Source organism: Zootermopsis nevadensis, unplaced genomic scaffold (genome assembly GCF_977971745.1).
Source record: "Zootermopsis nevadensis isolate Lab colony 2312 unplaced genomic scaffold, Znev_1.0 Znev_ptg000011l, whole genome shotgun sequence".
NCBI classification, from domain to species: Eukaryota; Metazoa; Arthropoda; class Insecta; order Blattodea; family Termopsidae; genus Zootermopsis; species Zootermopsis nevadensis.
Window position 1 is genome coordinate 7,882,286 of NW_028259143.1, and position 26,286 is coordinate 7,908,571.

Below are 26,286 nucleotides of genomic sequence, written 5' to 3' on the forward strand. Positions count from 1 at the left end.
GTGAAACCAGCGAAATAAATCAGGATTCAAGGTCTCCGGGCCGAGATATGACCCTGGGCCTCCGGAACGCTGACCAGTGGAAGTTACCAGAAATATGGACACTTTGATATTGGTTATGGATCATACTGAACCAAACGTTTGTAGGGACCTTCTGGCGACCTATGACCGAGACTCCAAACACACACACACTGGCAGTGGGAGACTTGAATATTTCATGTTGGCCAAACACCAACATATCGATCGCGAGTCACGGGTTGCCAGCTTACCCCTCCTCCCCTCACCCGTCCCTCCCTAACTTCACTTCACGGGACACAGATATTCACGACTTGCACTACGTCCATATGCGGTCATTGCAATTAGTGTTAAAAAAACTTCTTAAATCGTAATTTTTCCACTCGTTTAAAATATTACTTGATACAATGAGATTACAATCCGAAAACACACTTCGTGACGTGAAAAATGTTGCAACTTTTTGTGTCGCTAAACACCGATGATTGTGGATAGGCTATTCTGCCCTTTACGCAGTTCCACTACAACTAGCTTATTCTGGCTGGAAATTTCTAGAAGCAGGTTTGAAAACAATATTGCTGTCTTCTGGGTTGTTGCGCCGTGTAGTCTGGTGGACATCGACCAGACTACACAGCGCAACAACCCAGAAGAAGAAATCTTCATACTCTGATGACGGAGGCAGTATGACCTCTGAAACGTTGGTTAACATCGACCAGACTACACAGCACAACAACCCAGAAGACAGAAATCTTCATACTCTGATGACGGAGGCAGTATGACCTCTGAAACGTTGGTTAACATCGACCAGACTACACAGCACAACAACCCAGAAGACAGAAATCTTCATACTCTGATGACGGAGGCAGTATGACCTCTGAAACGTTGGTTAACATCGACCAGACTACACAGCACAACAACCCAGAAGACAGAAATCTTCATACTCTGATGACGGAGGCAGTATGACCTCTGAAACGTTGGTTAACATCGACCAGACTACACAGCACAACAACCCAGAAGACAGAAATCTTCATACTCTGATGACGGAGGCAGTATGACCTCTGAAACGTTGGTTAACATCGACCAGACTACACAGCACAACAACCCAGAAGACAGAAATCTTCATACTCTGATGACGGAGGCAGTATGACCTCTGAAACGTTGGTTAACATCGACCAGACTACACAGCACAACAACCCAGAAGACAGAAATCTTCATACTCTGATGACGGAGGCAGTATGACCTCTGAAACGTTGGTTAACATCGACCAGACTACACAGCACAACAACCCAGAAGACAGAAATCTTCATACTCTGATGACGGAGGCAGTATGACCTCTGAAACGTTGGTTAACATCGACCAGACTACACAGCACAACAACCCAGAAGACAGAAATCTTCATACTCTGATGACGGAGGCAGTATGACCTCTGAAACGTTGGTTAACATCGACCAGACTACACAGCACAACAACCCAGAAGACAGAAATCTTCATACTCTGATGACGGAGGCAGTATGACCTCTGAAACGTTGGTAAACATCGACCAGACTACACAGCGCAACAACCCAGAAGACAGAAATCTCCAGACACTGCTGTGGAAACCTCAAATCCTATGTGTTTGAAAAGGTTTGTTACTTACATGCAACAACATGCATTTGTATCGTACATTGTTACAATCAGACAATTGATGTTACAGTGACTATGAATTATGGAGAAAGGATTTGTAATCTGTTAACTTAGTACCACGAAATGTGTTTTGAGGAAACCAACGATGTATGACTGCGTCATCTGGCTCCGAACACAGACCAATGGCAGACTCTTGTGAAGACGATAATGAACCATCATGTTCAATAAAAGGCAAGAAATCTCTTTACCAGCTGAGTAACTATCAACTTCTCATAACTTTAATTCATATCTCAAATTAGAGCGTCACTTTCCGAGGCAACTCGTTCAGTAGAATTACGGAAAACCATATTACACTGAATTTTTTATCTCGATATTTTTACCTTTGATGACTACTACAACGGACAAGCTATGTTTGTTACGTGAACTGGGCATGCTAGATGAAAGATCGATCCAAAAGTGGAAATAAATTACCCATGACATCTCCCATTGTCATAAAACTGATTAGTTGGGAAGTTCAAACTTTTGACATCTTTTGTTGCTCAATTTCGCTGAAGAACGTGAAGCAGAGAGTCAAATAGTACAGAAGAGAAACAAATGAAACATTGCAGTGATTCTTGGCCCTCAACATCAGCTTAACAGTACAATAACATAAGGGTACCGTAAGCAGCTTCACCCAAGAATGTTTACAAATACAGTTTACTAGTGGGGCCCGCGAACAAGTACCCTTTCACTGAAAAATAACATCAAACTGGGAACTTCCCAATTAACTATTCATTAATGGTTACATCTACACATTGTTATTACATGTATCCCTTTATGGCAACATATTTCAGACATGTCGGCTTCAAGTCATTTTAGTGTACTGAATTTTTACAGTGTGCCACTTTTCATTGCATATAAAAAAATTACTTAAAAGAGACTAATTATTGTTATTATAATCATCATCGTCATAATTATTCGCTATTTAATTGTTTATACTATACTATAAATTTGATTATAATGTTTAAAATTTATATGTTGTTGTTCTATCCTGTTCATACTTATTTAGAGATGTTTAAAATAGGTTCATTTATTACAAAGTAAAGTACTCATACACATGTTTGTTTATAGGTGTTTGCTTTAAAGAGTTGTTACAATTACTAACATTCTGTAATAAATCACAGTTAAATTCTTCAAATGCGTGAAACCTATACATTATTATTACCTGTTTGTGTAACCGGAGTATTTGTTTTTATATACAATTTATTAGAAAGAATTTTTACTGGAGTTTTAATATACATTTTAATCACACCTTTCATGTTCTAGTTTGATGTGGTGGCCCCACCTGTATTTATACTGATGTTTCCTGCCTTATACCGCAGCACATTTTTATTCATACTTGTTAGCAGCCTACAATTATACTTCGGGTCATAAGAACTGCTAGTTTCCTTAAAGACTACTTTCCTGCATCTCGTCACGTGTTAACCAGTCATAACGCATTTTAGACAAACATTAAAGAACTCAGAAGTAACCAAGAACAATAAAATCAAAATAACGAATTACGGTCTATATAAGTCTCTATATTTTACTGTTATTGAATAATTTGTATTATATTTTAGCGTCATTTGTGCTGGTTTTCTTCAGTCTCTAATATTTTGCATTTTGGTGAACTACACAAAACTAAATTTCTTATAGTCGTACAGTTTTTGCTGTACTAGAAAAGACTAACACCGAATTGTTGCAACTCCGAGCGTCCGGTCACCTGCATAATCCATCACTCAATACTACTGCAGTTCGGCCCTGGGGTCACATTTGTCTTGTCCTTATATTGGGTCATATATAATTCCAATTCTTCGTCCCATTCTCTTGCTCTCTCTTGAAGAAGAGACACGCCACTGGGTGGAAAACTTAGTGGAACCATTTACGAGTGCCCCTTCCTTTTTTATACAGAATTGGGAACTAATCAGAGACTGGACTGCACTGGACTGGACTCTCTTCTCTAGACGCTACTCCCCAGATTGTCACACACAACTTCTTTGGAATTGTACAGTTACGAAAAAAAACAAGAAAAAGTCAGGCAGAAAGCCAGAAGAATTAAAGTGAAAGCAAAGCAAATTCAATTGAAAAATGTTTCTTGTAAGTAATCTTTCATACTCTAATGCCTTAGCCTTAAAACGGTACTTTAAGCTGACATCCTAAAATTATAGAAAATTATAAATTATGTAATTTGTATCTAGTGATACACGTAAAAAGTTAAATCCTGGAAGATTCGCGAAAAATGTTTTTTAAAGGACATTCATAAAACACATTTAAGTGGTTAAAGGAATTAACACAAGATAAACTTATATTATTAAGATCAATTTGTATTTCTATAAATATATGAATATTACAGTTGCTCAAAGAATCAATAAACTTCGAAGAAGTCTGGTCATACGGACAGAGGCTAATGTTATATTATTAAGTGGACTACAAGGAGGGGAGACAAGAATGTTGTTTGTAGACTGAAGAAAAAATCGGTCATCCTCTGCCCAGACAGATTCAAAATTATTTTGTACTTTATTTCCACTTATTTTTCTTTAGGGGAAAATGAACCAGGATATCCCAGTTCTTTGCTTCCTAAATGAAATACTTCTACGGACTCCCCTTTTCCAAACATTCAGTGGGGGGACGGGGGTGCCATCTGGTATAAATGTCAAGAGAGAGAGAGAGACTAAAGAAGAGAGAACGAAACTAAGTATTTTATAAAAGAAACAGTAGTATCATATATTATGTGAGAGTTTATAGGCAGGAAAAACAGCAATTCCGTAAAAAGCGCCTCCCCGTAAGAAGAACGGATGAAAGAAGAAACATTACGGTGACTAAGCAAGGCTGGGAACAGAAACTATAGCATAACAGAATGCAAGGAATATTAAACAAGTAGAAATGTTTAAAAATGGTTGGTTGTATTCGTGCAGAATGATATAGGCCTGCGCTAAATAGTTTCTCTGTCGTCTACTATTTTACTCTTTTTTTTCAATTTCCTTTTAAGTTTCAGGAAGAAACATTTCTAGACTTACACAAACAAGGCAGAAATATTTCTACCACAATGTCAGGTTGCCGCATGGACCGACCTTTAATAAAAATACATTTAACACAAATTAAATTAATTTAATTACAATTTTTTTAATTTGTAAATATTGTGCACAAATTTAATTTATCAAAGTACGAGCAACAGAATTCATTATTATTGAATAAAAAATATTACAATAATTCATAAATGTTTTATTTGTGTATTTTTAAGAGTTTTATTCCAACTATAAAGGCGCTACAACTTCTTCCACCTTCAATATATGTAACTTTTAATGATACGTGTGTATAAAATAAACTTTGTTTCTGATTCGGTCTACAAGCTCAATGGCTTCTTATCCCCATTCGCTTATTGACTTTCCTTTCCTCTTGTCCTAATCGCATTACCTTTTACTGACACCGACTCCTTACGTGCTGCAAGACTTATCGAATGTAACAGACTCGTCAGTATCGACGTGTAGCAAATCTGAAAGTTAAAAGGCAGTTCGAAGAAAAACCGAAATTAAATAGATAATACCCCTTCCACCCCGCGGAACGGGGTCCGTCACGCCAGATTTTAGTAAATCAGCAGACATTCCTCGTCAAAATCTTCCACGCATTCTACGGCAATAGAAATGTTCAGCATACTAAGATCCTATGTTGTAAACTAGCAGCAAATTGGCGTGCTGAACAGCAATACAGAATACAGACTCGTACCAAACGCGGACTCCGCCACGGGAGCCGAAACTCATCCTCGTTTGCATTTCCTTCTACCAGAGTTGCCACTGTCAGATCTAATTTAAATTCTATCCTCATCGCAAGGAACGGGTACTTTCAGCATATATATAGGAGATTTTAGTAACCCTTTATTTCAACGGGGGCGTATCTTTGGTACCACTTATTAAGAAAGGTTTTTGTAGGCCCCTGATTTAAGCACTTCTTACGAAGAAGTAAAATATACATGTAATATAAACATAATAAATAATTTAATTACTTAGTACAACTTATTTTACTAAGAACACAACTGGAGGAAAAGAACTTTGATTAATATGACTGGTCGTTAAACATTTTATATATGGCCAATATTACACAGACCTACGCTAAAATTCAGTATACTAACAGCTAAGACTGAGATTTTGTCACTTCTTTAAACTCTATCCGAAACGACACTAAGATATCGAATGAGAATTTGAGACAATTACGTAATTCTTCCTCATTTCAAAAAGCGAAACTAATCTCAGTCAAGTCTGTAATCTTCCCGAAGGCTGAGATGAGTTAATAACACAGCGAAATGGAGGGCAGGAGTAAAGTAACGTTTTGTGTCTCCGTCACCAAATATTTGCACCCCACCCGTTCATTGCTCTGATTTTAGTGGCGTAAGTCTCCGACCGCCAAATCTTCAGTTCAGTTGTAACCAGAGGCAAGGAGAGCAGACGACGGGGATGAAACCTTAATTACGAGCTACTGATCAGCGTATCACGATAAAAATGCAGATGGCTGTCTTCTAGGCTGTAGCGGTGTGTATTCTGGTGGTGATTACCAACGTGTCCTTGCTGCCTTCATCATCAGGACGATGATGGAGGCAGGAAGGATCTCAGAAACGATGGTAAAGTTTCACTAGTCTACGCTGCGGTACAACCCAAAAGACAGCCATCTTCATAGTCACCGCCGGGAAAATCTCAAATCCTAATAAGTAAAATGTACGTAGTACATGGCTTTTGGAAATGTAAATCTATGCTTCAAGTTTATAAAAGATTAAAGTACAATAATGTGACTAAACTAGAATCTGTACTGTTAAGAATGAAGGAAAATTCGATAGTAACAACAACACTAACATTCATAAATATTATCACATAAGGTCCAAAATCCCTTGACAAAGACAAATGATAACAAACCAACATTGCTTATTATACAGATAGTCAAGATTTGTAAATACAATTTCACAACAATTGTTCCAAGGCTGACAAGCTAGATAGGTCAGACGAAGGTTGTACGCGATGGTGTAGGCGAACAGTAAAGTGTGTAAAAGCGCGAGAGAAACTAAGGGATTCCCCATTGATCTGGAACCTGCACTATCTCGTATTCCTTCCATCACACATCACATAGGAGGTTACATGACTGTCGCTTAGCTGGAAACGCCGGAAAGATAAAACAAATTGCTAGGATGCCAGGAGACAACGAAAGTTTCAGCACCTTAGGCGAATGTGACACCAAATGAAATAGTTCTGGTCGTCACGATAAATGGCACCTTCTATGGTACAGGAAAGTGTCATCTGGATCTGAACAAACGATCTCAAACAAACATTCACTTTTGAGACGTAACAGATAAAATAAGGCCAGAATGAAAAGTCGATGTACCAGGTCTCCAATTCAGTTTTCTTTTTGTTTGAAGATTTCCGTCTTCTGGGTTGTTGCGCTGTGTAGTCTGGTCGATGTTAACCAACGTTTCAGAGGTCATACTGCCTCCGTCATAAGGGCGATGTTTGTTTCCTAAATCTCGCCAGGCGAATTGTACCTTCAAGTAGGCCACGACATATTATAAATTTCTAGTTCTTCTTCATAATCATTCCCATATCTCACTGAACTCCACTTAAGTCCTATAGAAGATTTATGACTCATTAAATAATTTACTCGTGAATCTTTTGAAAAATTAAATGTTATAAAAATGTCGTATAGGTGGATTAAAGCTGTCACATTAAAGATGGATTCCTGTCTCTTAGGTTAAAATATTCTCCCCAACACCCTGTTCTCAAACACCCTCTACCTTTAGTAGGATTTGTGGTTCTCATAGAGCTGAGTGGTGTGTGGCCTGGTATACTTTCAGAGGTCCTTGCTGCCTCTATCATCAGGGGGGCTCTATCCATATCCTTCAGTCTAAATGAAAAAAACCTGATTGCTTATGTAAGCTGAAAACAACTCCTAGTCGATAATGCTCTTTTAGAGCATTATTTAATCATCTTACTCGAATATTCTGCTAAGCAACCAACACGCTGCTATTGTGTGACGTCAAGTGAGGCTCTGTAAGAAATGTGTATCATTTATACGGAATTACAGACTGACACAGTTTAGGTTAAGTGGAGGTTATAACAGAACGAGACAGGAGTCGAAGAGACCTCCTGTCTATTATGCACCGCTGAAATAGTTAGAGGACCGTGTGTTCGCGATGTTCCCGTGTTTTAACAGTGGCGCCAGTCAGGCGGTCCTCATTTACCAGTCTCTTTGTAAACACGAACATAAACTTTCCAACAATAGTGTGTCCGAAAACAAAATCTTTTTAGTAAGATATTTTTGCCACGATTCATGTTAATATTCACTAAATATGGGATCGTCAATGTTAGTATTCATGTATTTCTTTTGAGCTCGATACATAACCACTATAGGCATACAGGTTAATTCAATACGTGGCTATGATTTAGAAATTGTTGTCACCACAAGTACCAACTTTTGAAAGTTTCAGGTTGCACTCAGGTTTGCGTTACAAATTCTACCGGCAGGTAACCTCAAAATATTCAAATTGCAGCCGACCGGCAAAAAAAGTCCGCACCAAACACACAAGGAAAGTAGCGAGTGGAACTCCAGAATGTTCACTCCCTTCCGCCGCTCCTAATTTATAATAATATCCTTTGACAAAACAAAACTGACAACATTCAACAAAACTGGCCACAATGTCTATAAAAATTCGGAAGCAGAAAACCCACGTATTCGGAGCCCATGCTTCTGCCTTCAGTGGGAAAAAACCTGATATAAACAAACCTCCCAAGTAGTCTATTACTACTGATTTGTAAATATAAGGACATGTCCTTCCGCAAAGAGAGAGACGAAGAGATACACCGTGTGGCACCGAGTTACTATTACACATCCATGACGTCATACGCCGCCATAGAAAAAGGTCACGCTACATAATTAACGAAGCGTTCGAAGCAGACAGGCCTCTGCTCAATGGTTGCAGGAGTGGCCCGCCTCTATGGAGAGAGAAACAACGACACAGAAAATGTCGATAAAGACGTAAAGAAAACAAACAAAAGACAAAGAGTATACAGATTTTGATAATATTCTACAAAAACATTTTAAAATATCATCGATCCAAGGCAGTATGACGGAGGAAAAAAAGTTATCATTAATATGGTGATCATTAATAATGTGACGATATTCTACATCACTGCTGAGTCAATGTGCTTGCAACAAACAGTGTCAAAGGTACAATAGGCAACCTATTCAAACATCAAGCCAAACAATGCAACATGAAAGTATTGGAAAACTGGTGTTATGGAAGGCCACTGTTAAATCCAGCTGATAATGATGACTGACTTATAGTTCGTAATGGAAGAAAACAAAATGACACAAATTTTAAAGATGAAAGTTTACGAACGCGGAAATAGAAAAAAATAGTACTGAAATGTACTGTGTAGTTACTTCCAACGAACAAAAACCGTATGCATTTTAGGAGCCTGATTTGTATGTTAGCGGCGTTTGAGAGACAATTTGAGTGCGTGACAGAGGTATTTTGAGAGTTCATATTGGTTTACGATATTGTTTGGCTCCAGACAGATTAGAAACCATATTATAATACACCTTGTTTCGGCTTTGTTCAGAGAAAGTTATAGCCAGTGCATTCTATGAGCAAAATTAGAAAACACAAGAAACCGACTTCAATTTCCAGTCGTGTTTGCAAAAGGAGTGCATTCTGTTGGTAGTCCGTAAAGTTAAATTGCTGCACGACAGTATTTTGTTTACAAATAGTTTTGTGTGTAAATAGTGTTTCAAAATGACGTATTCGAAATATTGCTTCTTTTCTTGAGTATTTGTCAGCTACATTTGATTTTAGATGAGCTGTTAATCATGCCGCCTGACAGAGTAAGTAGGTACATATATATGTTTGAACACTTTATTTTCTCGTTTATGATGATAGAGTTTTATTCAACATATTCCGCTTTAGAATTAATACTGAAATTATGAATCCTTTTGTATTTGGACGAAGGGTCATTCCATACAAGCACTCTTACACACGACAACAGAACATAATAGTGCGGAAATATCATAATCGAGGTTCGAACCCGCTATCACAGTGTACAAGTGGCCCAACACTGGGCAGTTTAGACTTCGCGGCTACTGTGAGCGGCAAATTTCCAATTGTAAAATTGTCAACATTTTAATAAAGGAAAAAATGGGCCTATCCATACAGTTAGAAACGCAACATTTTTGTGGGGTAAATTATATTTCCTGAATTTTCGTTCTTCCGTAAATTTCATTTAATATGTGTATAATTTAATTGCAATCACATTAAATGGCCTAAATTCCAACATTACAGTGTTCAGTCAGAGTTTATCTCTGATCTTTGTAGCTTTTTGGGAGTTGCCTTAAGTCTGTACATTATTAATTATTTTCTGGTTGAATTTTTTGTATGTTATTTTTTTCTAAATTATAGGGTGCAGTAAAGAAGTCTCCATATGGTACAAAGGAACCTAACAGTACACCCCAAAAGAAAAAGGCTAAACAAGACTTCAAAGAACCACATTCTAAATATGAATCTGGCAGGGATAAAGAACCAAAGAAGACGAGAGATTTATCAGCCTCTCGTACAACAAAAGAAAGGTCCCAAAAAGAAGACCTCAAGGCAAGATCTTCAGTCAGAGAAAAATTAGCAATATTAAAAAGTGAATCAGAGAAAACAAAGGGATCAGTTAAAGATGTGAAGCAGGATAGAGTCAGACCAAGGGAATCTCAGCCCAGCAGCCATGTTACCAAGGAAACAAATAGCAAAAACATAAAACCTGGGTCAGTAAAAAGTCAGACCCCAGTAAGGAATCTAACAACTGGAGATGCAGCACCTCATAGTACTCAGATGTTGTACCGTACTTCCCGCAGTAAGTAGAAAATCAAAATAGATAGATTAGTGTACTGAGATTTGAGGTTCTTATGGTGGTGTAGATGTTGATGTTGATCTTTTGGGTAGTAACACCATGTGGACTTGAAGGAAGATACCAACATTTCAGAGAAAAACACTGTTACCGTCTTCAGGGCTGACAATAAGTTTCTCCAAAACATTTGTATCTACCTAGAAATCCATCAACAAAATAATGTATTACAATCACAGTAAATTCTTGGACTTTTATAATGTGTACAGTATTCTGTAGGCATAGGAATTTATAATAATTCTGAGTCTAGTTTAAAGGGCATGTTTTTGGTCAAATTAAGATACAGTAAAATGGTACTGCTACTGTGAACAGTAGGATATGAAACTGTGAAATAAATTAATGGAGAATGTAAGTGATAATTTTGCCAAGTGTTTTTAGTTCTGTTTAATTCAGAGTCTAATTGCTTTTATAACCCTTAGCTGATAGAAATAGTAAATGTTATACAAGTTTCTTAGAAGTTAATTTTTCATTGTTATTAGTTTCATCACATATTTTACATTAATTAATTAAATTATTTTATATATTGGATTATAAAATACTGAAATTTGTTTTATTGCTTATAAATTTTAATAAATTCATAAAATAAGAGCAGACACTCAAATAATGCACTGTTCTGGGCTACTCCATTGTACAATATATCAGTTGGCTAATTTTTAGTTGAGGTTAACTGTATATAGGTTTATGTTGGTTGGTGAGATACGTATTTTGCATGCTTACAAAAAGCTTATGTATTTAAATTATCATGTAATCATTCTGTCACTTGTCATTTGTAGCTACAGAGAAACCAAAAATAAACAGTACCTCTAAAGGAAATTTGAAAAAGAACACAGTCACCCCTTTAGGTGCACAAACAAGGAGATCAATTAGTAGACATCAAGTAAACACACAGAAAGATGTAGCAAAAACAGAAAAATTACCTAACAAAATGAAACACCCAGAAGGGAGAGAACAAAACAGAAATCAGGGTCGGCAGACAGAAAGGGTCAACGAACCAAACAGATTGGGTCGAGATCGCACACGGACTAGGACTTTGAGTCCACAAGAGGTGAAGGTGGCAAAAAGTTACACTGAGGGAGGGACAGTGGAGAGTGAGAAGCTGAGAGAAGACCAGAAGTACTTGGCTGAGAACGTCGCAGCCATCTCTGCTGCAGCCACGGAAGCATCTGGTTCTCAGTCCCTTGTTCAGGCGAGCAGCGACAAACATAGGGAACCACAAGATGATGATGGAGGCTGTGAATATGAAGATGATTTTGAGGTACCACAGTCATTTCTAAAGTAATATTAAACCAGAACCAATATTTCGAAGCTTACAGGGGTGTACAAAGTGGGGGAAAGTTTAGTTCTTATCTTATGAACATTTTGAAAGGACTTTGAAAACAGATTTTTGCAGCGTAGAATATTAAAAATGGGAAATTAATATCTACACTTATGACTGGATGAATAATATGGGATAAGTGAAATTTGGTGCTAATGGAAAAGTCACATTACATGCACATTTAACTATAAATAGTAGACATTACAAAAACTCTAGAAAAACAGCAACTAAAATGACAATGAATTACAAAGGAACAAAAAATGTGAAACAGATATGTTCAATGGCACTAAAAGTTTGCTTTTAAGACAGCTGTACATGTACAGTTTTGTTGTGTTCTTTTCACTGTAGGACAAGGTTGATGAGAAAAGCTGTAACTTCTAAAATTCATACTTAATTGATACAAGATTGCTGTAATGGAATTAGAAAAGAAACTACGTGTTGAGCTGATTACAGACAGTTATCCAGTATTTTTTATATTCATACACGCATCATCTTGCATATTAAGCTTAAGATAGATTTTGTTCTTGTTGGGTTTGGCTTGCGCTGGCCCCGAATCTCCACCTTGCGGCTTTGACATTACCATGCATCAGAATTACACAAGGATATTAAATGAACAACTACGTTTTTCATTAAATTTGACGTGGCATGTCGGCCGTACAAAACTTCAGTAATTTCCATCTATATATTCTTTTGTTATGACAACAAATATGTTTTTAATATTTTTAAGTTATATTGGTTACCACTCCATACATACTGTGTTTGTAAGGTGATCTTTAAATTATTTTACAGATGAAGTGAAAATAAATCACAGTTTTTTTTTTCAGGATTATGAATCAGATTTTGAAGACAGTGCCGATTCTGACGTGTCTGATGAAGGAGCTGACATTGGAAATTATGACAGTAGCAGTAATGGTGATAGTGAGTCAGAGCTTGTAGAACTCACACCCAGACAGCATCCATTTGGGGAAGAAGAGAAGAAATTAGACTCTGGCAACTATGACTTGGCTGAACAGAGGCGGAAAGGCAGAGAAATGCAAGAAATCAAGATGGCATTGGGCAGAGAGAATGAAACATTGTCTGCTCAAGAGTAAGTTAGGCATCGTATGAGGTTTACCCTATATGAATACTTTCAGTATCATGATCGGGCTCTAGTGTAGCAGCCCAGTGTCTTATGTTGTTTCTTGGTTTTTCTGTATGCTACTTTTCATACATTCTGTTCACTGTACAGACATACCTCGGAGATATTGCGGGTTCGGTTCCAGCCTGCCGCAATGAAGCGAGTCACACAAATTTTTTGGTTTCCCAGTGCATATAAAAGTTATATTTACACTATCCTGTAGTCTATTAAGTGTGCAATAACATCATGTCTAAAAAAATAATGCGAGAATTACCAAAATGTGATACAGAGACACGAAATGAGCACATGCTGTTGGAAAAATGGCGCCGATAGACTTGCTCGGTGCAGGGTTGCCACAAACCTTCAATTTGTAAAAAAACGCAATATCTGCGAAGTGCAATAAAACGAGGTATGCCTGTACTCTAACAGTCTTTCTTCTGTATAATTTGTGTCCTTGGTCAGACAGGATATGTATTTCCTATGTATATGAACTTATTAATTTATTTACTTATTTTCTAAAGCCACAAACAAACAAGAATGAATATTTGGAGGTTACATGTCCTGACTACAGTGTCAAAAGAATTTAAAATGTTGATTGTTGGACTCTGCATTTTGGCATCACCATGTGGTCTTGTAATTGTTTACCAACATTTCAGAGGAACTTTCCACTTCCCAGAAAGTGGAGACAGTAAAACACTGGTAACCATCTATAAGACCACATGGCATCACAGCCCAGAACACCATGATCAACATTTTTACTCAAATCAAATCATCACATGTCAGCTTTCTAGTGTTTAAATATTTCCCCATCCTTCAGAATTCTGACTCTCTGGAATATTGATGCATATTTCTGTATGAACATTAGTTTTTGAAATTAGAATGCCTTTCAAGGATAACAGCTTGAAAATTGTTCATGTTTTAATTTCCTGGAGTTCCGCGCGGTCTGAGGCATGATGCTTCGGACCGGTGATACAGAATGGTTCGAGTCTCGGAAAGAAATTTCTCATGAGATTTTTCGACCAGTGTATGGGACCTGTGCCAACCCAGTATCGTGAGGAAATTGGGGAGCTACAATGAATAGCGTAATCCGGTCATGAAAACTAGCAATGGCTGGGGGTTCGTCGCGCTGACCACACGTCACCCTATATCTGGTTGAATGATCGTTCACCTCTGCTTAGGCATGTGAATGTGAGGCCAGCAGTCAGCTAGTCGGCTTTGGCTCTCTGGAGCTGTTACGCCACGGATTATTATTAATTTGCTGGAAGCTTGCTGCATAAAGTTATGTAAGTGCCTTCTACAGGCATATTTTATCAACACATGCTTGTGTTTGATCAGGAGGATGAAATCCCACGTGGTAGATGCTCGTCTTCTGCCAACTGATGAGGGTTATGTAGAAGGAAAAGCAGATGATCAAAAACATTTCTCCACAACAGTTACACCCTTAAATTTCATCAATTTTGCCAATGCAAGGAAAAGAAAACAAGAAAAAATGGTACGTTATAGAATCCAAATTTATATATATTACTTTATAATATGGTAAGATTTCTCCCTTTATTTTTGTTTTTACTTCATACAGTGTATTTTTTTAATAGGCAAATGCAACTACTAAAAAGAGAGGAGAGAAACTTCTGGACATGATTCAACTGGATACAGTCAGTTTCACTTTATTTGAACTTTCTCCCGTTCCATACGAAGTTTATATGAAGAGCTATGGTTGCTCAAACACTCTGCAGGTAATCATCACATTATATATTCCTATGCATTTAATTTTAGGAAACATTTTTAATTTAAGTATTTTAGAGGTTACTGTAAACATTTTTGATCCAGTTAATATACAACAAAAAATATAAAACACCAGTTAAGTCCTAAAAGTTTAGTGTAAATCCTTCTAACCAAACACCATGGTCGAGTGGTGCTTCGTATTTGGCAGGTCCCTAGTTCATACCTCAAGAAGGATATCCACTATATTGACAGGTTTTATATTTTCCTCAATCCTTCTTGGTAAATACTAGGTAGACTTAAAACAGACCACGGCCACTTCCTTTTGCATCCTTTCTAATTTGTCTTACAATTTAATGTTCTTTTCCTAGACATTTAATACAGCATTGTTAAATAAGCAAACAATCAAAAGCACCACGTTTTACAGCACAGACTCGTGAAATATTCAATAGAAGGATTTCTGGTGGACAGAATTGTATTTAGGAAGTTTTCCACACTTGACTCATATTTCTGTTGACATTCATTTCACCAGACCTTCCAGTCCTGTGTTTTTTGACTAACATCTCTCTGCTTCAGGCTCATGTGCAGACTAACGAAGACAATCTCTCTGAGGAAGTTCAAACTGATGAAATACGCTATAAGAACAAGTGGACTCAGAAGCCAGTCTCTTTTCAGACCAAAAATGTCAAGAGCTCAGTGGATGAAGTTACTATATTTTCACAGGTAATATATATATATATAATAAATTTGGTTCATAAAAATTTTTGTGTTAAATTTAGATACAGAAATTAGTACTGTGCATTATTCATATACATTATGGTACCTGCACCTTGTCGTGGTGGGGCTTGAGTACCTCAGTGACCCCAAGAGCTATACTGGCGGTAGCATAGCTACTGGTAGGGCCTCCCTAGCCAGATTGGTCGAGGGAGAGAGGTCAGACTAAGACAGGTACCCTGGTCGTTCAGGTTGGGGGTTGGTTGCAAGGCTAACAACCTTGCACCATAAAAAGGAAGATGTTTCGATACCTCAACCAAAGCCTCGGACAGGGAGGCCATGGACCGAATACAGACTGGAGAGCCATAGAAGAAGAAGACATTATTCTGATTTGTAAAAATGACCACTTCACCAACCTGATTTATTCATGGATGGTAGGCTGTAAGGCACCCAAATTTTGATATGTAATTATTTATTTCTTAAAATTATCTTATATGTGTTCAAAACCAGTCACATTGGACACACAGTCTGGGGCATGCGCTTTGATTTTTTGGAAACTGGGACTGGGTTTGAATCCCGTTCAAGGTATATATGTTTGTTTGCATCATTCTGTGTTGTGCTGTCCTGTATAGGTAAAGTCTTTGCAGTGGGCTGATCACTTGTCCAAGGAGTCCTACCAATGTCCAGATAGATTAAGAAACCTCCCATGTATGAGGAGACCAAGGTCATTAAGTAAAATGAGATGGTCTCACTTCATGATTGGCGTCAATTTCATTTGGTCTGAAACTGCATGCCACGTCTGTTATTAAGTCTGCATCCCTGATTTTGATTATTCTAGGATCATCTTGGAGTTGGTGGAGATTCAGTGGAAGATGATACTGATTCTTGGAAAGAGAGACTAAATATTGATACATTGAGATTGAGCCAGTTTCTTTCATCTGCTGGACAAGTATGTAGAATTTACTTCCTAAAACATCGCTACATATAACAGCTATTCTATTGGTTTTATGGTTAAGAACATTTTTGACTAATCATGAAGACAGTGTAATGTGTATTCTGGTTTGTTCTTTAGAGTAGTGCTACTTCATGTAATTAAAATCAGCTCTTGTAGTATGCATAATTCCTTTAAAGTGGAGAATGTAGCTGATCACACTCATTTCCATCTACTACTCATAATGCCACTGAAAACCGTAGCTCTACAATTGTGCCACTCTGTATTTGAAAAATGTTTTGCATATATCTCGTTACAACATTTGATACACGTTTTCACTTTAAGAAGTATATAGTTTAATGATGTAGTTAGTAAACATAAAACAGGATCATAAGAAATATGTTGAGAAAATATAAATATTACTGAACTGGCTAAGGACAGAATCTAATGGTGAGCTTTTGTATGTTGTGTTAATTTTTCAGGTTGTTTCAGTGTTACTGGAAGAAGGAGAAACGGTGAATGCTAACAAGTTCGATAGAAATATGAAGGATATTCCATTTAGTGATGGTTATATCTCTCTTGGTTTGGCATCTGTTCCATTTTTAGCTGACAGACCTGTTACAATTATTCGCTTTCCACGTCATCGTTCCAACCTGTTACTTACTGTCCATAAAAACGTAATATTTGTAAGTATCATAAAGAATGGAAATGTTCAGGCTTATATTCCATTTATCACACTAAAGTGTAGCATTGATTATCCAAATCATTTAATCATTTAAAATTAAAATTATATATTTTCCAGCATTTGTATGTTGCTTTAAGATATCAATAAATTACTGATGTTTAAAATTGTGATCTATAAACAGAATATAAATATAATTTTTTAGATAAATGTTGTTTGTGGCTGAACTATTTTAGCCATCATGAAAAAATTCAAACAGTACTATATATTTTATGTAGGTAGCAATTTATGATATAGTGGAAGTTAACCAAAGACATGGTTCTCCTGCCTATTTTCATGAAAATCAGCCAGTATGCCCAAAAAATTGTTCGACAGTGTAGAAAACATGTCTATAAATGTGGTATTGATTCTACTTAATATATTATTTTGCAGGAGGATAGGCAGACAGAACATTTTTCACCGTGTCGAAGCATGATAGCCATATGGAGTATTCTTGAACCATCCTTACCACAGAAGATTCTTGTGGCTGCTCATGAAATCACCGCTAGTTGTTTTAATGCAACTACAGCCAACGTAGTGTTTGCGGGACAGGAAGATGGATCACTATGTGTATGGGACTTGAGAGAGAAATCGCATTATCACAAGAAGGTTGAAACTGAACATGGGGAATGGGTGTTGCGATCACCAACCTACAACACAGGTAAACAAAGTACATTTCCATAATTATATGGTTTCTGATCACAATCCAATGTATGTGTTTTCTATAACACCATATGAATATTTTACTAAGAGATATTGGTAACACTGGATGAGAGAAAATCTTCAGACCATATAATGGATACCACGTTTTCTTACATGCAGGTAAAATGACAATTAAGTAACGTCAGTGACTTTGCTGAAATTCTGTATTATCAGCTTTTAACTGTTATGTGAAGGATTTACCTAATACTAAGGTCTTATTTTTAGCTGCGATTTTGAAAGATAAAGGACATCTTTCCAAGGTTGTTGCGTTACAGCCATTGGTTGGAACTGAAGTGGAATCTGATATACATGAAAAAACTGAAGTTTCACCAACTCAGGTAAAGTTAGCATACATTAATGGTGGCTTGTGAACTACTCATCGAATTTGAGGAATATCTGTTCCAGACTGAGCTTTACTGATATGAAATGTAGTGGGAATTACTTAGATTATGTCTGGTAATTAGTTTCTTCAGCTGGGCAATTCCATAGCCATTACAAAGATTAAAAGCTCAGTTCTGGTAAATGCACTGGAGTAATTACACTCTGCATACATTTAATAACTTCTTTGTTTCATGAATTTGTTTATGTTAGGACACACAGCGGATTGCAAACTCTGGGACAGAGTCATCAGACAAGAGAGATAAAACAGTTTTGTAACTCTCAGGTAGTCACATGACATTAAAGAAGAGGGGAAAATAATAAGTTTGGCCGCCTTCTGTGAACAGGAATATAAATCCTTCGCATTCCACAGCCTTGCTATATCACAGTAATTTGTTATTTCCTTTGTCACAACATCCCTTTTGACATTAAGTACAGTGTAAGGAAAAGAAGTCTTATATTATTGGACTGAAGTTTTAGTGGTTTTTGGTCAGTAGGTCAGTGAAACAGTTACTTGGTCAGTGATTGGTTGGTTTTAGAGGAAGGACTGCATTTTAAACACTATCATGAAAAGTATAAATACGAAACCAATACAAATTACCTATCATCACCAATTAATATAAACAAACAAGATCACTGAACAAGAAGCTAATCAGATTTGTAAGATTTGAGGTTTTATAGGAGCTGTAAACCCAGTTGGCATATTCATCGCCCTGATGATGGAGGCAGTATGACCTCTGAAACGTTGGTTAACATTGACCAGACTACACAGCGCAACAACCCAGAAGACATAAATCTTCTAATCAGATTTACTTATGAGTGTATCAGTGAAACAATGAAAGAATGTTTTATAACTGAATGACTGAATAAATGAACAAAAGTTATTCAAGAGCTAAAAACTGTGATTTTTAACTTCATTTGAGTAGAGTAAGATCTGTAAGAAGTCTACACAAATGCTGGAATGAAACCATAATAGACCATTTAACGTAGTGTGTGGAAGGTGATGGTGACTGAATTAGCAAAATGCATTTCCATCACAAAATAGCCAGTTAAATGATATGTGGTTTTGATTTGATTGCTGTATTATATACAGTTTTAATAGTGAAAACTATGTCATACTAGTAAAGGAAGGAAACACCTTTATTTTCTTCTCTCTTGGTATCAATTTCATTTATTGGTTGTGTAAGTTATGTTCAGGCTACATAATTGTTGAGAACTATTCGTAAATATTCAAATATGGTTGTTTAATCAAATGATTATTAGATTGAAGATGTAACATCTTATAGTCTGGTAGATACTGACTTATGGTCTCAGAGGAGCTTACTGCCTCCATCATCAGAGTGATGGAGGCATTATGCTTCTCTGAAGTGTTGGTCAGTATCTACCAAATTACACAGTGCTACATCCAAAGCCATCTTCATACCTGTCACTGTGAGAACCTCGGATCTCATCAATGATTGTTAGGTCATTTAATGATAATTTTTCAACTGCAGACAGTGTCAAATGAGATGGAAGATAATTACAAATGTTAGGTGACTTGAAATGATGATTCTTCTTGCAGTAAAGGGTTCAGTTCACAAAAGTCAAAAAATCACTAAAAAAAATTAAAATACAGTGTTTGGTAACCAGCACTGAACTAAATTATCAATAAACAGTATTTCCATGTTAAATTAACATTATACATTATGGCTTTTAGATTTGTAGTTTGGATGAGGGAGGTAAAATCATCATATGGACGGTGATTCAAAGTTATAAGCAAGATCATCAGAAAGGAATACTACACCAAGATCTTGGACTGGCTCACTGGGGCCGAGTTCGCTTGGTGTGTAGTTCTGCCTTTTCACTTATGGACACCATCTCATTGTGAGTACCTGGTTTCCTTTATTTATTTTTTCTGATACATTTAAAACCTACTTTAACCTTTGTTGTATGAGATAGAGGATTTAAGCCCTTATACTTGGGCTACTAGCCACTACTGTGACGCACAGCCAGCTTGACTGCACATTAGACATGACGCACAATCAATAAAGGTTGAAGTGGTGGTACTCGGTCAACAAGCTTCAGTAGCTCATAGCTGTCACTGTTTACAATAGTGAAAATTTGCTTAATATGTTGGAAGAGGATTTAAAGATTCAATAGTAAATTTAAAAATAAATTAGAAAAATTGTATACATTATTTGTGTACCTTTATCATAGTTCTGGGTTGATGTATGCTGAAAATTAAATTTACACATTATTTTGTTGCTAAGAGAAAAACACTTTATCACCTTTATCTAACTGGAATAGGCAATATAAATTCCCATACTACAGGATTACTGTCCAAATCAGTGGCCCGCCAAGGCTATTTTTGGGTGACCATGTTGTTATGGAAAGAAGTTATACTGAATAATGAAGGCCATTCAACCACGAACATTATAAAATCAAAGTACAGATCTCTACTTACTGATGCCCATCTTGACGATTGTTTGCGAGCAGCTACATCATCCTACACTCCCAAATTTGAAAAACTGGCTGATGAAATGCAGCGCCAAACATCACACTAACTTCCCACTTGAGTAATAATAATTGTACTTATAAAACTACGTATTTTTGGTTGCGTGGTTTCTTGTATCATTAAATGTCGTACGATTATTTAACTGATATATGACATGTAATATCCACAACCTTAATAATGGGCATTCTTTTCAAGTTAGCGTCTGAAGATAATTGTTATATGAATTTTTATATGTTGTTGCTTCTCTTCTTTCAGAGACCATCACTTATGCTTTAATCTGATGTGTTTTGACTTGCAACTTGATGGCCGTGATCATGATCACCTTTATATTGGGACTAATACAGGATATGTGGTGCATAGTTTGAAAAATGGTGGCAAGCCTAGACCACAGTTTTATGTGCCAAACTGGGGTGAGTAAGTTCACATCGGACCAACTTCTCCATAAACTTCTTTAGGGCTGCAAGTAACTAGATAATAACCCCCTTGAGTTAATAAAGTCTTCTCGGGCTATCAGCTGTGTTAGATGGTGTTTAATCGCCGACGTTTCGAGGGCCATCTCTGTCCTCATTTTCAAGGCTGTTGACTGTGTGCCTCGTAGCGCGAACTAGTCAACAGCCTTGAAAATGAGGACAGAGATGGCCCTCGAAACGTCGGCAATTAATCACCATCTAACACGGCTGATAGCACGAGAAGACTTTATTGATGAAAGCCACCATGAAAGCTTCACATTGTAAACCCCCTTCAGGTTTAGGTTTCTCATGATGGTGATGATGTTGATTGTGGTACATTCCTGGTAAGCGGACTAATTGTGCACGTATTTACCAATGTTAGGATCTTGAAATATTTTATGCTGTTAAACCATAAAACTGCTGGTATGCATTTTCCGTCAATGCAGTTTTTAAGATATATCAGTCAGTTTGTTATAGTTTGAAAGAAAAATTAATAAATTATGAAAATTTCTTTTGTATCTCAAAACTTATACTACTTGCATAATTATAACTATTTCTTGCACTTGATCATATCTGGTTAAAAAATAACCTTGTTTACCATGAGAACCTTTCGTTTCACGTTTTAAAACTATTTTGAATTAATTTTTTCCAGGTGAATTTACAGATGTGAAGTGCATAGAACCCTGTCCATTTGGAGAACCTTACTTTATAGTGAGTAAAATGCTTTGAAATTGAATAAAATATGTACTGTGGTCTGTATTGTCATAAAAATGGATGATCTATATTGCAATGCATTACTCTTAGTTTTCACCAATAAGTGATTATACAGTGTCTGTAGAAAATTTTGGTATTTGGACTACAGTTTCTTGTGCATGAATCATTTTGCCCTGTCCACTTCTACTGGTCATCATCTGGTCTTTTGCCATTTTGAAGGTCCCAGTTCACTGAATTTGGTATTCCGATCATTGTCTTTCTCTTCGCCAGAGTTCTAATACATCCTGAAAAGTCTTGAACTGTCCGGAAGTTTTGAAGCCTCTTAGTCACTCTCATCACAAACATGTGGTACTTGCGTTGCTCCCACGAATCAAGCAAAGGGTACCAGCTTGATTTTTAACCTCCAATTTCAAATTACTTCACTTTTACAGGGCGTTTTAAAATCTTCAATTTCAGATTTTTTATGTAAAAGTACTTTATTAATCTGCTAGAAAAAATTATTTAATTTCCTAAACAGTTGCGGTCCCCTGGAGGGTTATTAACCGCCACTTTATACCGTTATAACAATGAATTTTCATGGCAGATTGGCTGTGGAGATGGGACAGTAAGGCTTCATTCCCAGACTTCAGAGAAACCCCTTGCAACAATGGCAGGAACAGGTGATCCTATTAGCGAAGGGCCATCTGTTGTTTCTCTTCAGTGGTCTCGATCTAAGCCCTTAATCTTCTTTGTTTTAGACTCCTCCTCAAGGTAAGATGAAATGAACGCACTTTAATCGTTGAAATGTCATATCTGAAACTATGATTTTTCAGAATAAGTCGTGGGGTTGTGTCTGAAAATTTTTATTTATTAATTCTTTTTTGTAGGATTCACATTTGGGACTTCAGTAAAAGTGACATTCGTCCAGTGCACACATTGTCACTTGGAACTGTGACGGCTATTCAGTTGTCGGCGGAAATAGGTGTTGCGAAGACTAGTCCCCACCTGGTGAGTAGAAACTGGAATTTATATTTAAGATTTGAGGTTTTCACAGCGGTGAGTATTCTGGGTTGTTGCACTGTGTAGACTGTTTACCAACGTTTCAGAGGTCGTACTGCCTCCGTCATCAGGGCGATGAAATGTTGGTTAACATTGACCAGACTACACGGCGCAACAACCCAGAAGACAGAAATCTGGAATTTATATTCTTTATTGTCTGACTCCGAAACAGCCTTATATTTAATCGCTCGCATTAGAATTTTGGGATAGACTTATGACTTTCAATTTTACAAAATTATTTAAATAAAAGTTGAAGTACTGTAGACAGTCAATTGAAATATGTGTTTAATAGAAGTTTGAATATTGTGTTTGTGATCCGTGTGGATAAAGTATGAGAATATTAACATTTGCAGGCTCTTGCAACTGGTCCTGGGCAAGTTGAAATTCACCGGTTAAGACAAGAATTCTACAGCCAGACGTCAGACGAAGTCAACAGAGAGCTTGAAAAGTTTATGCAATATATGAGTATATTATAACACTGACCACACTTCTATAGAATGCACGATACATGTTTGAAGTACACAGATTATTGTTAATTCTGTTATAGTTTCCCAGCGATGTTTGTTAGTGACGGGTACAGTGCGGCTGAACAGTATTTAAAATGTAGATAGATCGCTTTTATATGTAGCAGCATAATCTAGTAAGCTCATGCTTTCATGTAGTTAATTAACGATGATCTTAGGTAATCAGAAACCTGACTCATTGTCAAGCAAAATATTTGTTTCTTTATGTCACAACATAACTTACATAATGCATGATCTCGAGCTTTCACGGTGACTATCTGCAATAAAATCCTCTGTTGCCTTATCCAATACTTTCAAACGGCTGGATAAGTCGGCGGTAGCAGAACGCAACTTCAACACGGGGCACCGTATCGACTTTAGCAGTACTTCAGTATCGGATAAGGCAACGAGCCACGTGAACCGCATCGTGAAAGAGGCAATTGAAATCTGATTGAATACTGCAAATATCAACAGAGACGGAGGTTTTATGCTGAGCGTGGCCTGGTTTCCAGTGTGGAATATGTTGTCTAACCGGTAAGCTGAGCATAACGAGGCGAGCTCGTGGGGACTGGAGCAGGTATATATATGATACGGTGGAGAGCCCCAACCACTTCGGTGCCCTGAGGACGAGGACAGAGATGGACCTTAAAACGTTGGTCTTTTCATGTTTTAACCGCTTGACGCGGCTGACAGCCCGAGAGGATTTTATTATAACTTACACACACACACACACAATGTAAGGATTTTTATCCAAGTGTCTCAAGTCTCATTCTTCCAAAATCAAAGACGTCATCTTTCTTGTTAAATGTATATCATAATCCAGTATTTGTTTCTTTGTTAGGAAGTCTTTATCAGATGTGAAGCTTTCACGGCGGCTTTCGTTAATAAAGTCTTCTCGGGCTATCAGCCGCGTTAGATGGTGATTAATCGCCGACGTTTCGAGGACCATCTCTGTCTTCATTTTCAAGGCTGTTGACTGTGTGGCTCGTAGCTACTCTATTAAAGTGTTTATCAGTTTCTTGTGTGTATTCCCTTTTAGTCTGGAATTTATTTTGTGTTTTGAGATGATCAAAGAAAGAAACTCGTCTTGCCATCTCTAAATGATTTTATGTCTTAGGTTGCGTATTGAAAGTTAGCTGCAAATTGAGGATTAGCCTCTGATCACTGTATTCTAGTGAGGAGCTTTATTCGCAGCCACGTGAAGGGTCCGAGAGCATATGCGGGGCATCATATACGTCTGGCTGTTTAAGTGTGGTCTCTAGGCCTTTTGAAGTAGTACACAGATGGTTAACTGCGCTCTTTGCAGACTGTATTTTTGTGTAACGTGCTCAATCGTCCTGCCACTTTGTTCCTGTGCGAGGGTACAAATGTCACTAAAAGTGCTCTTATAATTTGCTTAAAAATAAGAAAACTGATATGGAAACATGAACCACGTTGTCTTCACTTGCGATGTGAACGACCATACTAGTTTATGGAATATGGGCCTGAAAAGTGAAATATAGTGTAATTGGTGTTCTCTGATATGACTGGGTTTTTGTTTTATCCCAGAATATTGGTTTTCTAGTCTCAATGTATTTTTTATTTACTTCACATTCTATTAATATGTAGGAAGATAGATTATTCTGCATCTTTATCATTTTTAGTAAACATTATTAAATAAAGATTATACATCTCTTGCATCTTTGTACATCACGTCCAAATCGAACCAAAGAATTTAGAATTTAAAGTAATTTTATATTTGTTTGTAGGTGTATCTTACAAATAAAATGTGATCCGTCCGTTGATGTTTGTCATATGAACCTAGTTTGTTAGTATGTTGCTACTGTAAAATTAAAATGTACATGTACAATTCATGAATAGCAATAAAAATAATTAAACAACATTAAGTTGAAGTAAGTTATGTGAGGATGGTAATACCTGTTCATATCATGGGCACTACATTTGTACGTCGTCTTTATAATCAGCGATGAAGGGTTATGTTTGAACATATTCTGGCTCCAAAACGTGTTCTGACAGATTTTTCCGTGGTCTACGAAGTGATCTTTTTTTGGGTGGTATTCCCTCATCTGTCTTGATAAACAGTGTTGCTCTATATGTTAGATCAATTGGTTTTTATTGTTGAATCTTGTGATATAAGTCATAAGTTTACAGTTATTCTCTATCTTTACTCTTCTTTTTATCCTAGTCCCACCAATATGATTTTCAATAGATGCTCAAGTGTTTCTTTCTAGTTATTTATCCCTCTGCCATATTTATCTGTTTTATCTTAAAACCTTTGTTTGTTTTTTCCCCCTTATTCACTGGTCTCCTTTGCATGTTTAATACCCACCATGTTTCACCACATTACATCAAAACCTTAAAATGTTAATTAAAAATAGCCAAATTGCGGACTGCAGTTATTATCAGAAAAGTTTAGGAAGCCATATTTTAAAACAAAAGACTGATGTTACGATTCTGTATTGTTCGGTAAGTACTGCTGGATCACGTTAGGCGTGGAAATCGTTCTCATATTTCAAAGCGGAAGTGTCGCATAACATCTTATATTATCTTTCTACCATGGGACATATAATATCTTCAAACTGTCCCTGTTGCGACAACGAATGTAACTGTTCTTCCAGAAATACTAACCAAGCAGCAGCTATGGCGGAACGCTCCGTTACTAAATTGCTGGCCGTGTTCAAAGAGCTCGATCAAGGCCACGCATGTGCGGAAGGTTACTCCGTGGACGATATCGTTGGTTACATGCGTGAAAACTTACTTGCTACAGGAGACGTTGAATCTCAAGTTACAACCGCTCTTAATATTGCCCTCAGTCAAGGTCTGATTCGTCGTAGATATCGCCGATACATGTAAGCCAAATGCTATTCTGTACAGATTTCTACGTAGCGTCTGTTATGCCGACATATTCATTAATCGAGTT

At 37.0% G+C, this 26,286-nt stretch overlaps 2 protein-coding genes across 16 annotated transcripts in view; one reads left to right on the top strand and one right to left on the bottom strand.

The window, feature by feature from the left end:
• Positions 1-26,286, bottom strand: part of cpo (RNA-binding protein) — a 456,673-nt gene that overhangs the window by 380,361 nt on the left and 50,026 nt on the right. The window lies entirely within an intron of this gene.
• Positions 8,634-25,248, top strand: LOC110833859 (cytoplasmic dynein 2 intermediate chain 1). Of its 2 annotated transcripts, none has more exons than XM_022072436.2 (17): positions 8,634-8,853; positions 10,082-10,520; positions 11,345-11,826; positions 12,711-12,973; positions 14,339-14,495; positions 14,596-14,736; positions 15,299-15,445; positions 16,275-16,385; positions 16,850-17,053; positions 17,482-17,749; positions 18,016-18,128; positions 19,865-20,031; positions 20,918-21,072; positions 21,764-21,822; positions 22,409-22,575; positions 22,692-22,812; positions 23,217-25,248. In XM_022072436.2, exons 1-17 carry the CDS (start codon positions 8,779-8,781, stop codon positions 23,337-23,339), a joined length of 3,192 nt encoding a protein of 1,063 aa, XP_021928128.1. In that variant the 5' UTR covers positions 8,634-8,778; the 3' UTR covers positions 23,340-25,248. The 2 variants fall into 2 exon arrangements, with proteins under 2 accessions (XP_021928128.1, XP_021928218.1); XM_022072526.2 differs by lacking the exon at positions 8,634-8,853 and adding an exon at positions 9,339-9,510.